This window comes from Euprymna scolopes, chromosome 30 (assembly GCF_053919585.1).
Source record: "Euprymna scolopes isolate OS-2025 chromosome 30, ASM5391958v1, whole genome shotgun sequence".
Lineage (NCBI taxonomy): Eukaryota > Metazoa > Mollusca > Cephalopoda > Sepiida > Sepiolidae > Euprymna > Euprymna scolopes.
Genome location: NC_136511.1, coordinates 4,595,010 through 4,610,493, shown reverse-complemented (window position 1 = coordinate 4,610,493; position 15,484 = coordinate 4,595,010). Strand labels below are relative to the sequence as shown.

General features: G+C 37.2%; 1 protein-coding gene across 3 annotated transcripts in view; it reads right to left on the bottom strand.

Annotated features, from left to right (window-relative positions):
- Positions 1-15,484, bottom strand: part of LOC145254637 (dopamine beta-hydroxylase-like) — a 479,491-nt gene that overhangs the window by 65,374 nt on the left and 398,633 nt on the right. For all 3 annotated transcript variants that reach the window (XM_080113254.1, XM_080113255.1, XM_080113257.1), the window contains 2 exons: positions 4,224-4,397; positions 3,673-3,756 (listed from right to left, as the gene is read on the bottom strand). In XM_080113254.1, coding sequence (XP_079969380.1) covers positions 3,673-3,756; positions 4,224-4,397 — 258 coding nt within the window. The remainder of the gene's footprint in view (positions 1-3,672; positions 3,757-4,223; positions 4,398-15,484) is intronic.

Genomic DNA, 15,484 nt, shown 5'->3' with positions numbered 1-15,484 from the left:
CTCGTTGCACTTGTAATCTAGAGACATGACGAAGGTCGAAAGTTGGCGAATAGTGCGACACCTGTTAGTTTGGAGGGAGAAACTAGTGTTACATGCGCCAACCCAGATGTGGCAACAATACTCCATGCATTAGAGAATTGTGATTTTATCATTATATAGGTTACTTTCTTATATAAGTAATTTTCTAGCACGGCAAAAGGAGCCCACCTTCTTTGCTGCAACCATGAAAATTTATATACTAGCAGGAAAATCTTTGGAGATTTCTTCCTAGAGGTTCTAATTTGTAAGGAAGATTTAGAGGGACATTGTTTTTAGTGAAAACTGTTTTTAGGTTTATACTTAAATACAAGTGAGCGATAGCAATGTTAGATGATAAATACAAACAAAATAATAAATTCAGAAGCATATATATTCACAAAAATGTATTTTATATACTAGTGGAGGGGGGAGCTACCGACTTATCACGGGCGTAAAATGCACTAATAATATTAAGTACTATGCTCGCGCCCTATGTACTCTTCATAACGTTATGTGCATATCTATATATTAAAAAGAGTGAATATGTACGGCAATGCCCTTCTATATAATAGGCTTCCTTAACTAACATAGAGAAAAGTTGGTAGAGATCGCAGACGTCAATTTTTTTGAAACTTTGACTCCAATTTTGACACCTTAAGCTTTATTGTTTTGGGCTCAGATTAAATTAAAATGTTTGACTCATGTCCAAGTAACCTACATCTAAAATTTCAAGTGTTTAGGCACGAAATTGGCCGAGGAGTTTGGTAGAGTCTACAAAGATAAACTCTGTAAACTTGGACCTCTTGCCAGCCACATTTTCAGCCTCAAAACTGATTAAAAAGCTTGCTACATGTCTGAATACCCTTTATGTAAAATTTCAAATGTTTAGACCAAAAATTGGCTTAATAGTTTGCTAGAGACGGCAAAGGTAAAATCTTTTGATCTTGACCCCTTGGAAGATAAATTCTCAGAAAAAAAAAACGATTAAAAAGCTTGCCCTATGTCTGAATAAACTTTATGTAAAATTTAAAATGTTTAGACCAAAAATTGACTGAGCAATTTGGTAGAGATCACAGAAGCCCATTTTTTAAACCTTTAACCCCAATTATGACCTCTTAACATTTATTGCTTTGGGCTCAAAGCAAATTATAAAGTTTGATCCATGTCAAAGTAACCTATATCTAAAATATCAAGTGTTTAGACCCAAAATTGGCAGAAGAGTTTAGTAGAAATTTCAAAGGTCAAATCTTTGAACTTTGACCCCTTAACAGCCAAATTTCTGGCCGAGAACCGATTAAAAAGATTTTCCCAAATCTCAATACCCCTTATGCCAAATCTCTTGTCTGTAGACCGAAAATTGACGGATATTTAGTAGGGAAGTGTGCACACACGCACACACACACGCACACACATACACACACATTTTCACTTTTATAGATTTATAAATAATAGTTTAATTTGTTCAGATTTCGTATATATTCTTATAGAGTCGTGATTTCAAAAGTAAAAAGAAAAGCATTTAGTTGCCATCAGTTAGAATCGAAACCGAAACTGTAGCATTAAAAGCTGGTGACGTTACCACTTTACCAACGTGACACGCATATAAACCGATTAAAAATTAAAAAATAAACTAAGATGAATATACAAAATGTTTAACGATTTTTTAAAATTTTTACCCATTTTTGACCTCTTAAAAACAATTTTAACTGGCTAAAGATCCATAAAAGAACGGCCCGTAAAGAATCCAGTCATTTGAGGCCCCTAGCGCCGATCTTGGAAGAGATAGACTTTTCAAATATGGAGACAGACAGACCGACAAACAGACATATAGCCGTTTATATATATATATATATATTTTTTTTACACGGTGGTCACCACTTATCAAGGCCCGGAAGCCACTCAGGGATAAGGGTTATTGCAAGTACAGTACGTTAGTGTGGAGATTTGATGAAGTGTTTACTTAAGGGGGCGGTTCATTAGGAATTTGTTAACGTTGGACTTGAACACATCCAAGTTATAGTCAGGTGGGAAGCAGGCAGACGGAACAGAGTTCCACAGGCGTGCAGTTCTAAGAAAGAAGCTTTGTTCATGGAATCCACGTTTTGATTTAGGCACAGATATAGAGTGGGGGAAATTTTTCACAGTGGATTCAGCTAGACGGGTGTTTTTCGTGAAAGACCGGCGAGGGGGGACCAGAGATGTGAGTTCAGACGAGTACCTGCCATGGAAATAACGATAAAACAAGGATAGGCTCGCAACGTCTCTTCTGTGGGAGAGAGGTTTCAGGGTAGAGAAAAGGGCATCCCCCACTAAGCCACGAAGTCTATTTTGTACTCTGTCAAGGCAGGATAGGCTGTTTTTAGCAGCTCCTGCCCAGATATGGCAGCAGTATTCCATCCTTGGACGTACTTGACTTTTATATAGATAGAGAATTGCATCAGTAGTGAGATGTCTTCTGGAGCGGTAGAAGGATCCCACCATATTCCCAGCGACCTTGGCAACAGACTTGATGTACGTGTTCCATTTCAGATCAGGAGTAAAGGACAAACCCAGTAGCTTGTCAAAAGATTTTTTAAAGTGTTTTCATAGGTAGGAATACGTAGAATGTTCGTTGATAATTTTATAGCCCTTGTCTAACAAGTATGAGTGGACAATTAAAGTGTCGTAAATTATCCACATGTCTTAAAAATTGTAATAAAACTTCTCCACTCAATTACACAAATTATTTTTACTAGGCCTGTGGAAATTCCACGGGGGACTCATTCACATGCAATATATTGACGTTGGCATTCTGTAGATGTTCAGCATAAATGGAGACGCTATGATATTATTGTACCTATTTACAATGCCTCTCCACGGAACAGAGTTAGACACCAGGGTCGTTTTTTTTTAACGCGGAGAAAAGGTACAAAAATAAAAAACTGTCTCAGTCGTGAAGGATTTCTCCTCCACTAAAAGTGAACGAGAAATGGAAGTGCCGCATCCGAAGAACAGATACTACAGTTTGATCTTGACCAAAAGGCCAAGAAAAAAAGATAGGGACGCGCGGCGTAGCCAGGTCGTAAGATACGCTTAAATATGATATTTTAATTCTTGCAGATTTCGTATTTATTATTATAGAGTTAATGTTGAATCGATTTTTATATATTATAAAGTTGAACTTTCAAAAATAAAAAAAAATATCTATATGGCTTTAATTCCTTCACTTGTGAATAATTCTTGATAAAATTATTTATGAAAAAAAAAAAAAAAAGATTACTAAGGCACTATCAGCTAAAATCGAAACCGAAACCAAGACTTATAGAGAATTCCTGATAAAATTATTTATAAAAAAATAAATGACTTGAGTGTTCAGCTATATTCGAAACCGAAACCAAAACTTGTGAAGAATTCTTGGTAAAATTATCTATTACAAGAAATGGAAGTACATAACAATTAAACGATCCGAATTACACACACGCTATCGTATTAATTAAAAAGTTATTTGTTTTCATTGTAGAAAGTTCAATAAGAAAAGTTAACAATATTTAAACTTGTTTGGTTCCACGAAATATTCCGGAGTTCTACCGTATTTTAAATATTAATTTAGCGTTTTAATCACACTGCCAGTGCAATATGCAGCACAACATTTGAAACAGAGATAATGGAACCAACCTGTATAATGTGATGTTTATCCGGCATGGGAGGAAGATTTGTCGTATACCACCAATACGTCGTTTCTTTTGCTGGAATAGTGACCTGAAATAAAACCAAAACTTGTTTTTTACCATGGAATATCGGCATCGACAGCTGATTGCTGACATGCAATGAGGGTTAACATATGTTAAATCTCTGTCTCGACAATTATATAAAAGTCACCGTGTGTGTGAGTTCCTTCCCCATAGATTCCGAAACGGCTAAGCCTACCTTTTGTAAATTTCACACAAAGCTAATTTACGTGTCTGGCAGTGTTCTTGGATATGGTTTGTACATAAATCCATCCAATAAGTATCAAAAATCGAAAAAATTCGATCTTAAAAAAAAAAGAATTGTTCTGATGTAATGCCACACATCAACGTTTATATTCTTACGATATACTAACGTTCGTTTACCTAAGTTTTCTTTTTAAAGAGTTTAAGAAAATTACTAAATATTTGGGTGTCCTATTCTGTACATGGTGCTCATTTTTTTTTTAAGATACGATTATAAATGTAATTAATACTTACCTTCGGTGCGACGATCGTGAAAGTCCATGTGTCTTTCGGGTGAACTGGGGTAGGGAGATCCGGTTTTAACAATAGGATTCGTTGCGAATTGGGCGATAACAGGGTTACATTCGCGTCTTCAGGGAAATCGAATTGGCCTTTTCCGATAAAGAACGTGATGTGAGTGGTTCCATTCTGCAAGATTAATCAGAAGAAAGAGAATAATTGTTAATAGTGTCTTCTAGCACGGCAACTTGCTAGATGTTTGTTTTATGGAAATAGCCCTAGCCAAGGCATGAGGGCACTTAATGTAAGGAGCTAACAAGAACGAAAGATGGTATCGTAAAGACAGGAGATGATTATTGGCCTTATTCCTGAAAAGACCAAGGTCACAGGCAGGAGGAAAACAATCAGCAGGAAGAGAGTTCCATAAAACTGGAGGTTTTGGAAAGAAGCCTCTGGAATAGGAAGTTTGTATTACAGTGAGGTATCAAAACAGCGAATTGACGGAGACAACTAGACCAACGACGGCACAATCACGTTGCACATTCACGTTGATACACCGGTTCTCGTCAAACGGCAAAATCACGTTGACACACCGGTTCTCGCCAGATCACCGAAGTTAAGCAACGTTGAGCCTGGCTAGTAACAGATGGGTGACCATTTGGGAAGGCGAGGCGCTATATATACTGCAAAGTAAAATACCAGGTTGAGAAACTGGCGTGTTCTATCTTTCTCTCGAGGGTAGATGGGACTTTCTTTAGCCGCGGTAGCCCCCCCCCGTCTAGTGATGGCGTCACGATAAAAATTACCCTTGATAGTCCTGGCGAAACATCAAGTATTTAGCTATCGACAAGATTTGAATTACACTACAAACTCGTGTAATGAGTTCAATCTCGGCTTTGTTGATTTAACAAGCTATTGTTTGCTTATAAAAACTACGGCCATCAGCGTGTATATATATATTGGTATGCATTTTGTAAAAGTGCGAACTATAAATTATCCAAGGTGGAACGATAAAATTATCGTCCTAGTAAAGACAACATGAGTCCATTTCCATTTGACGAGAACCGGGTTTCTTTTTTTTTGTTGCAGACCATCTACTAGTTAGCCAGTCATGTACAAATCCCAAGAGAGATAGTGTGACAGCCTCGTGTGCTTAGGTCAGCAACTGACCTCTAACCTCATCGGAAACTGTGGCTCGTGATCGTCTTTTTCCGGGAGGGCTTCACAAGATTCTCTGCGTCTCTGTGTTGATTTCTTCTGAAAGCAAAAGCAAAGCTTTGTATGCGCGCCGGAAAGGAAAACAGACACTCAGGACCGAAAAGTTTATTTCACAAAAGTACAGGTTTTTACATATGTACATAGTCAGTTCACCAAAGCACTTTAAGTCTCACAAAAATCTTATCCTTCCTCCACTGGATGGCAGTCAGGGTAAAAGGAAGGGTCTCGGGCGGTTTTCTGGGAACGCTTTTCTTTCTCGAGAATTGGCTTCAATCTGCTGAAAACAACCTGGGCGTTTGCTTAAATATTAGAGTAACAGTGTTGGGTTGGGTAATCTGCCAGACCAACCAAAATTCAACACGCCAAGAGGGGAATCCACAGCCATTTTGCATGTGTGCAATTCAGCAAATCTTCCGTAGTTTGAAAATCTGGAACAAAAAGTGAAATCTTTTAACACGACCCTAAGGGGTCAAATCCTGTCATTCAAAAAGCCAAAGTCTGAACAGGTGTTCTCCAGGCAACACGTACAAATCTCGTTTCTACATTATTCTGACGTTTCCTGTTATTGGATTTTTTAAACAATGAAATTTATGTCTGTTTACTTTTTAAGTACAATACTCACCCCTTTTGATAGGTCACCCGCCGCTGTCCGGGATTCAATTAACGTTCAACAGACAATCTCAGCATATTTAACCGGCTTCCCTCGGTGTTTAGGGGGTCTCAACCTCCCCAATGGGAGACAACATCACTCCCTCAAGACGGTGACGTCACATAGGAACCTTCTATCATGTCTGAAAATGACACAATGTTAAACGAGCAAGATCGGAGTTGCGCCGATGCACAACTTATGCTCTCTAACGATCCAAGTTACGACAACAAAAACATTGCCAGCACGATCAAAATGCAAATCCGGACAGTTCAACGCTTAAGGGCACAGCTCAACGCATCGGACGAGCCATGGTTATGGTCTTTGCTGTGGTTTCAAGTAAGGGCCACATCATGCCACCCCACAAACCTTTCTCAGTTTGAAAGTCAACACCAAAGTGTACCTGGATGTGAACTGTGTGGTGATCCTCTAGTGCAATCAGGTGGCGACTGGCAGACCCTGGGCGTGGCAGCAGGACTCGGCACCGGCCCATAAGTCCAAAGAGACCCAGGCTTGACCTCAGAAGGAGTGCTACGACTTTGTACCCTTTTCTCACTGACCCCCCTCCGACCTCGAACTGAATCTGCTGAACTACTTCGTTTAGTCATACGTCGAAAACATTACGAACATGACCTCCCACAATGTCAAAGCTAGCGTGATCGCCGCATTCTTCCGAGTATTCGCCGAGCTCCCGCCTGTGCTAGTGAAAAAGGTATGCTACCAGTTCGGGACTCGTATCGAGGCAGTGATTAAGGATGAAGGTGGCTACATTGAATAGATGTCAGCTCTACTACATAATCAAGTTATCGGAATTGATTTTTTTAAATAAAAGTTTTAAACAAAGCTATAGTGTTGTTTGCGTTAGGGTAACGATTTTATCTTTTTACAGTTGTTGTGCAGCGGATACATATTGAAAGATGACGGGGGTTCATGTCAGAGACATGTCTAACGGACATGTATAACGGACATGTATAACGGGGACAAAGATGATAATTATATCTATATAGATTACACACACGACGACGACTATGACGATTCTTGGGGACTTCATATAATTAATACGGAGCTGAGATATTTATGCAATAGTTTTTGTTAACACAGATAAGGGACACATTACTTGAGGGGGGAGTTATACAAGGTTCATTAGAGATGATGGCAAAACACATTTACCTTTCCAGTTCATGAAATAAGACAAACAGTTACAAAATATAGATGGTGATTTCTTTTATTCATCAGCCGGCCGATTGATGACTCAGGAATTCAAACTTGTATGACTACATGGTCTACTTTTCTCTCCCTAGGCCTCCAAGGGGATCGGCTCCACTAAGTCGCTCCCTACTCTCGTCTCTAACTGACTCTATCACTATGACTGTGATTGTGATCTTCTTCTTTTTCTAACTTCGAACCCTCGTCTTAATATATTGAGAATCTCCTTTGTTTATGACGTCAGAGGCCTACTGTCAACCAACGTTACTTTATCACGTTTTAATTCATCCGTCCCCTTGCATATGTATTTACACACTTCTGATGAGCAGAAAAAAATCCGTAAATTAAATTGTATCATTAAACCGATTTGTTTCATAATATTTTCGAACTTTGTTGTTGTCCATTCTTTTAACTGACATATTTAATATCCAGTAATTTCTAAAAGAATGGACAATCGCTCTATCTCTGACATAAATGATATTTAGTTCTTTCTAAAAGTATTAACAATCGACTGCATGATTTCAATTATCCATTATCTTTTAATACATGCCTACAGTGTTCGATTCTAGCGTTCCCTAATATCATTTTGAAACTTATCTAGTCTGCCTTCTTACTTACTCAAGAAAGGGGGCAGCCCTCCTTATGTAACACTATATATAAACAACAATATTACACTTGAATATCGCACAAAAAATCACTCAGTTACAAATCATTGGTAATAACAAAGTTTTACGAATCTTAAGATATAACATAGATTGCATAGAGCTATTGATTGACCAACTAGTTGGATCTCATGCGATTCTCGTGGCATAGAACTCAATCTCGAGCTGTCACTGAACAATATTTAGTACCGGATGACACAGAATATTACACTGAATGATTTCCTGGTCACAATAGGTTCACAGGTTTGATTTTACATTTTTATGAAATTATAATGGCTTTGGGGTTGTTTAACGTCGAAACAAAATACCCAGTGTAGTTTGAAGCTAATGATATATTGTAATTGCCTTCTATTACAAAATTAACACTATGCTAACTCAACAAGAACGATAACTCAAATTTTTATGCATGACTAGTATGGAATTTCTCTTTTTGCTGATAATATCGAGTTCAATTACGATGACAATTAATACGAACAATTCACTTGTTAAATGTAAAAAAAACAAAAACAAATCCTGATATTGATTTATCGTTTGTCAAAGAGGTTTTCTTTTTCAAAGATCAAAAGACGATCAAAAGATGATTACAGAGTTTTATTTTTTTATTGATAATTCATTCAGTGGTTTTCGACTTGCCGCCATCAACAACAATCATTTATGTTCGTGTTCATGTGCCCCTCTTTCCTGGCTATTCTACGTCACATTTTCTATGCGTATGTTCTTATCGCTGTTTCTCCCGCGCATTGTCGTGTTTTTATAACGAATGTCTGCATCGGAATTATCTGATCTTTCGCGGTTTCCGCTTTCGATACAATTTATTTTTTCATTATATCATGTACTTCTTCAGAGATTCGGTGGAGCAAAACTTTACCAAATTAATGATAAACAAGCAGGGAGATCTGACGTTACCGAGGAATGAATGAGAATCAACGGATGTTTCACCCTCCCATCTCTTATTGTCATTGAAATCGGTAAAATCACCTATTTTTTCAATCTCCCCCGCAGTTAATAAGTCCACTGGTTCCATTGTGCTCTAAACAGAAACATCCATTTCGAATGCGCCCCTGTCACATCAAAGAACCTACTGTTGATTTTATATATTGGGCCTTTCTGGCTGTGTGATGATAATGGCTTGGATTAAAGTTAACAATGCAAAAGTCAAGTATCATGGTTAAATTGTGCTCGTAGCAGAATTTCATTTATTCATTTCGAACATATCCCTGTCATATAAAACACCTACTGTTAATTTTATATTCCGAGCCTTTCTGCTTGTGCGGTAATAGAACTCCTCAAATGCACTTGTGATGTTAGACTGTATAATGGTATTAACCTTAGTCAAAATCAACTATTCCTTTTTTTTTCATCTGATTTTTTTCAATTATCAAGTGATGCATTTTCAGGGTGATGGCAATGTCCCTGTTGTCATAACTTGGACCGGTAGAGAGCATAAGTTGTACAGTGGCACATCTCCGACCTCGCTCGTTGAAAATTGAGTCACTTTCAGACATGATAGAAGGTTCCTATCGCTCTTGAGATTTGTACAGAGCTGGCAAACTAGTAGATGACCTGCTACAAAAAAACAAAAATAAAAACAAACAAAAAAAAAACAGAAAAGAGGTTTTCATGAAACAGAAATGGAATCATGTTTTTTTAGGGCGGCAATTTTATCGTTCCACCCTGTATAATTTATGAAGCGTTTTCGAAATAAGATAATTTATATTTGATACTAAAATATATGTAAATCAAGTTCCTATATCAGTTTTCATCCTCTCAAATGTCTACAAATACTTGAAAAAAAAAAAAGACAAAACAAAAAACAAAACAAAAACAAAAAAAATGCAGTCAGTGGGCGAAAGGCCGGTGGGTGTGGCAAAGATTTGCATTCTAAGTCATGCAGTTTTTGCAAAGTCAACCTGGCAAAATATTGGGTACGTTACTGAGAACCGAAATCGGTCGGCGTTTATTCATTAGTCTGATTTATAAAACTCACAATATCTGTGTGTCTGTCTCCATGTTTTTAAAACTGTATTTCCCCCGAGACGCAAGGTCGCAAATTGATTGCATTTTTTGTAGACAGTTGCTTTATACATGCGAAAACCGGTAAAATAGGAGTCAAAATAAAAAAAAATGAACTTGACAGGTGTAAGCCGATTTAAGTGTCTTTCTACGCATGCGCAAATATAATTTTATACGTTAAAATCGATTCATTCTTAGGTATGTTTTATCTGTCTGACTATAAGTCAAACAGTAACAACTAAGATTTGAGCGCTAAATGTTTTGATTTCGATTTTAACTGCTAGCACCAAAGTCATATACACAACTAAGGTGAAAATTATGGTGCAACTATTAAAAAAACTTAGATAATAGTTTAAACCTAAGGTTAAGAATTGTACAGTGAACAGTTGCGACCAGATGTAAAATATTCAAAGTAGATTGTAGTATTTATTTGCTTTAAAGTCTCTTTCAAGAGTTTTAGTTGAGTTTCAGACTAAATTCATTCCAATATTCAAAATGATTTATTGTAATACTAAAAGTTGTTTCTTATTTTTTTAAGGTAATATTTGATTTCTGCCAGTATATTTAGTTGAAAATGTTTATAATACTATATTTCATTGAAAATGCCTCCAAAGAAGCAGCTTTCAGAGATTAAAAGAGCAAAAATTGTTGTTGTTGGCGAAGTATATTCTCAGGTAGAAATTGCCAGGAGATGGAATGTTCAAGGAAGGGAGTTCAAACAACGATTAAAAGAGACAAGGAAACAAAGTCTTTAAAAAATATAAAAGGATAAGGCCGTAAATAGTCCACAACCGCCAGGGAAGACAGATCTTTGAAAATAGCATCCCTCGCAGATAGGAAGAAAAGTTCTTCAGTGCTTGCTGCTGAACTTAGGGAGGATGCAAACAAAAATGTAACTCGAACAGTAAGAAGAAGGCTATTAGAAGTGGGATTAAAAGGATGCAAAGCAAGGAAGAAGCCATACTTATCTCAGGCTAACAAGGAAAAACGATTAGAATTTGCAAAAAAACAAAAACAAAACAAAAAAAAAACAAAAAAAGACATGAAAATGGGGAACCTGGTGATTGGGCCAAAATTCTTTGGCCTAACGATAGTAACTTTGAGATAAGTTAACAGCTTCTATTTTCTAAACTTTGAAAGGAACAATTGGAATTTTTGTGTGATTACACATCCATAACTTCCATTCAAAAATTGTAGCAAACTCTTTTTTTTTTCACCAGATTTTTGGCACCCCGGGAGGGTTTAAGTTCGCCGTTGGGAAAGAAAGGCTTTTCATCCTGATTGTGTGGTTTCAACTGTCAAATTTGGAGGAGGAGGCATAATGGTATGAGGCTGTGTGGCTTCTTCAAGGACTGGACTTTTGTACACACGTGAGGGCAGAATGAACTCAACAATTTATACTAACATGCTGGACCAGGTTTACTAAACCTCTTTGATTAAAATATTCATTAGTAACATTATAAGTGGTGTAATCTTCTAACAAGACAATGCCCCATGCCATACGTCAAAAGTTTCAATGGGTTGGTTGGAGGAAAAAGCGATTACAATGATGAAGTGCCCCCGGCTTAATCCCCAGACCTAAATTCCATTGAAACTTTGTGGTCCCATCTAGGGAAAAGGGCGAGAATGCACAAATGTTCAAAAAAAAAAAAAAAAAAAAAATTAGAGGCTAAACTTTATGGAGAGTGACAGAAAATTGATCCTACCACCTGCAATAATTTAACCAATAATATGCACAAATGAATAAAAGCTCTTATAATGGCAAAAAGAGGGCATGCCAAATATCGATATTTGATATTTATTCCACTATTCATAAATTTTAAATTTATAAGTTTGAATCATAATTTCGATTTTGCATTGGTGCTCCAAAATTTGTACAATGCTTGTATATATTTACTTTTGAAATCATTGCTATATATTCGGTAAAATATAATAATTAACTGAAAATTTTCTCTATAATAATAAAAATTAAATCTGCATGAATTGAAATATCACGTTTAAGCGTATTTTACAATAGGGCAACGTCGGGCGCCCTGCTAGTATTCGTTTAATTTTCGTCAATTTCTTTGAGTTGCTTGATAATCTAATGCTATTATTAGAATCGAGAAAATTGGAATTGGTTTGGTCTCGTTGATGTAAAGTATACACATCCTTGTCAGTTATTTTATATCAAATACGGCTATTTTGATAAAAGTTTTTATGCTTTAAGTTATTTATAACCTAAAATATTTATTTATGGTTTTTAGTTTCGTTGTTTTGTGTTGGAACATTTTTGTTTTTGTTTTGAGCTTTGCAAAATAGTATTTAGTTTTGCAAAGAAAAAGGGGAAAATAAAATAACACCGATTTGGTGCATGTTAGATCAAGAAACAGTAATTCATTGCAGAAACAAACATTTATTATAAGTCATTTATGTCACTCTGCCATCGACGAACAAAATAATTTATCACTAGTAGAAATAAACTCACTGGTTTTCATGCCATGAAACTTGCAAATCAATCTTCCACCACAGTTTTAGATTTTAAAATATTATTATTTTAAATGGGTATTTCGTAAGTGATGTCCTTTTCTCTTCACTGCAGCATCTACCTCACGTTGACAGAAGAGACGTTATTAACCTCTCTTTGCTCTACCATTAATTTCATAGCAAGTGTTCGACTGAGCTTCACTCTATGGTCCCCCCCCGAAAAGTAATTCACGACAAACACTCGACTAGCTGCAAACACTATCAGCAATTTTCTCTACTCTCAAATCTAAGCGAAAATTCTATCGGCAGAGTTTCTTTCCCTAGAGCTGCTCGTCTTTTGAAATACAATACCAGGAATCTGCTTCCCGACTGACTAGGCCATGGTCGTTTTCAGTTTCAATGTGAGCAGGTTGTTGGAGAGATGTTCTTTAAAATAAATTATTAGCAAATTTCTCTTACGGTACAAATTAGACCTTATCCTTGAGTGGCATCGAGGCCTGTGATGAGTGGTGGTTATATGAAGTAAAAAAAAAACAGTGATCGAAATACCGGAAGGATGTAAAGACTTTGCAGTAAAATCCCGTATTAAAAATCAGTTTGTTTATACAGCGTCACCCTGGCAACATGTATCCTTTTCATTTTTCAAGTTAGACTGTGTTTCTTCAAGTCGCCTGCAGCAACATTCTGCTCTGGTCTTCTGATTGCCATTCAGGACGCTGTATCCTCAGCCCCCAAATCAACAAAGATTAGAGCATTCCTGTTGATTGCGGTGGGATATTAGTTTTGTGCAGTTCTAAGAGGACCAACCTCCCAGACTTTGCTTTCTCTCTTTGATAAGGGGTTAGTTTATTGTCAATCTCCTGGGGTGGCCTCATCGGGGAATGCCGACGAGGCTGCCCAGGCATTCTTTTCACGTCAAAGTGCCCCTCCCCGGAGAGCGCTTACTTCTCAATCTCACTTTTCGACCTTGGTGTCCAAGTTCTTGCAGAAAGAGAGAGAGAGAGAGAGAAAGAGAAAGAGAGAGAAAGAGAAAGAGAAAGAGAGAGAGAGAGAGAGAAGTAATAACCTTCAGAACGCTGTAATCGATAACACATATAGGCAGAAAACCAGACTCCCCTCATCTTCTGTTAATACAGTTCCGATTTGGAGAAATGATTATATGATTCTTTATGGCACAGGTTGCTTAAGCTAATCATAAAACATCCATTTTTCACCAGAGGTTATCAATCAGTTAAGAAATGGATAATCCGACTTTTTGCAAAGAGATAATCGAAGACACTTCAAAACGACAAATTCTTTGATTTGCGCTCAACTTATGCTAGACCTATTCATCGAGGTTTTCCAATTTACCAATTTTCTTCAGATGGTTGGACATTGTTCAAATACTGTCATGAAGTGCCTTAGAGATGTTCCTCATACTTTGATGTTGAATTTCTTGAATAATTTCTAGCAAACGTTCATCGCCAAGAGTTGATGAAGGTCCTCTTCATTTTTCGTCTTCGGAATGCATATTCGTACTATCTGATCACGTTTATATCAATTGGACCTGAAATCAAACTTCGACTTGGTATCACACATTTATTTATGTGTTAGAAAAGATCAGCACAGCATCGATACCGTCGGTTTCAAATCGAAACAAGGGCACCTATAATTTGTCGCCTATGTAAGATTCTCATTAGCATCAGTTTACATTTGTCTCCAATTTTCAAAGAAACAGACATAAACAAAGTCTGAAGAGAGACCGACATTGGCGACAGTTTATAGGTTCCTTCTGTTTTGATTTGAAATCGACGGTATCGATGTTGTTCTGACTTTTTGTAGTCAATATACAAATAAATATTATGATCTCATTTTCGATTTTTTCTTAAAAATAATTGAGCAGCCTTTTAGGATTCGCTCCCACCCACTTTACACACACACACACACACACACACACACACACACACACACACACACACACACACACACACACACACATCTGTATATCTATAAAAGTTAAATTGTCTGTGTGTGTGTATGTATATATATATATGTGTGTGTGTGTGTGTAGGTGTGTGTGTGTGTAGGTGTGTGTGTGTGTGTAGGTGTGTGTGTGTGTAGGTGTGTGTGTGTGTATAGGTGTGTAAATTTCTCTACCAAACTACTCTGTCAATTTTCGGTCTACAGACAAGAGATTTGACATAAGGGGTATTGAGGATTGGGAAAATCTTTTTAATCGGTTTTCGACCAGAAATTTGGCTGTCAAGGGGTCAAAGTTCAACGATCTGGCCTTTGAAAACTTTACCAAACTCCTCCGCGAATTTTGGGTCTAAACACTTGAAATTTTAGATGTAGGTAACTTGGCGATGGGTTAAACTTTTAATTTGAATTGAGCCCAAAACAATAAATGTTAAGGGGTCAAACTTGGGGTCAAAGTTAAAAATAACTTGACTTCTGGGGTCTCTACCAAATTACTCAACCAATTTTTGCTCGAAACATGCAATTTTACATAAAGTATATTCAGACATAGGGCAAGCTTTTTAATAAGGTTTTTGCTGAAAATTTCGCTGCCAAGAGGTCAAAGTTGAAAGAGTTGACATTTGCAGACTCTACCAAACTCCTCCGCCAATTTTGTCTCTAAACACTTCCAATTTTAGATGTAGGTTACCTGGACATGAGTCAAACTTTTTTTTTTATATATATCTATGCATATGCACATAAAGTTATAAATAGTGGCTTAGTGGGGGATGCCCTTTTCTCTACCCTGAAACCTCTCTCCCACAGAAGAGTCGTTATTTCCATGGCAGGTGCTCGTCTGAACTCCAATCTCTGGTCCCCCTCGCCAATCTTTCACGAAAAACACCCGTCTAGCTGAATCCACTGTGAAAGATTTTCCCCCATTCTTTATCTGTGCCTAAATCAAAACGTGGATTCCATGAACAAAGCTTCTTTCTTAGAACTGCACGCCTGTGGAACTCTGTTCCGTCTGCCTACTTCCCACCTGACTACAACTTGGATGTCTTCAAGTCCAAAGTTAACAAATTCTTAATGAACCGCCCCCTTAAGTACACTTCATCAAATCTCCA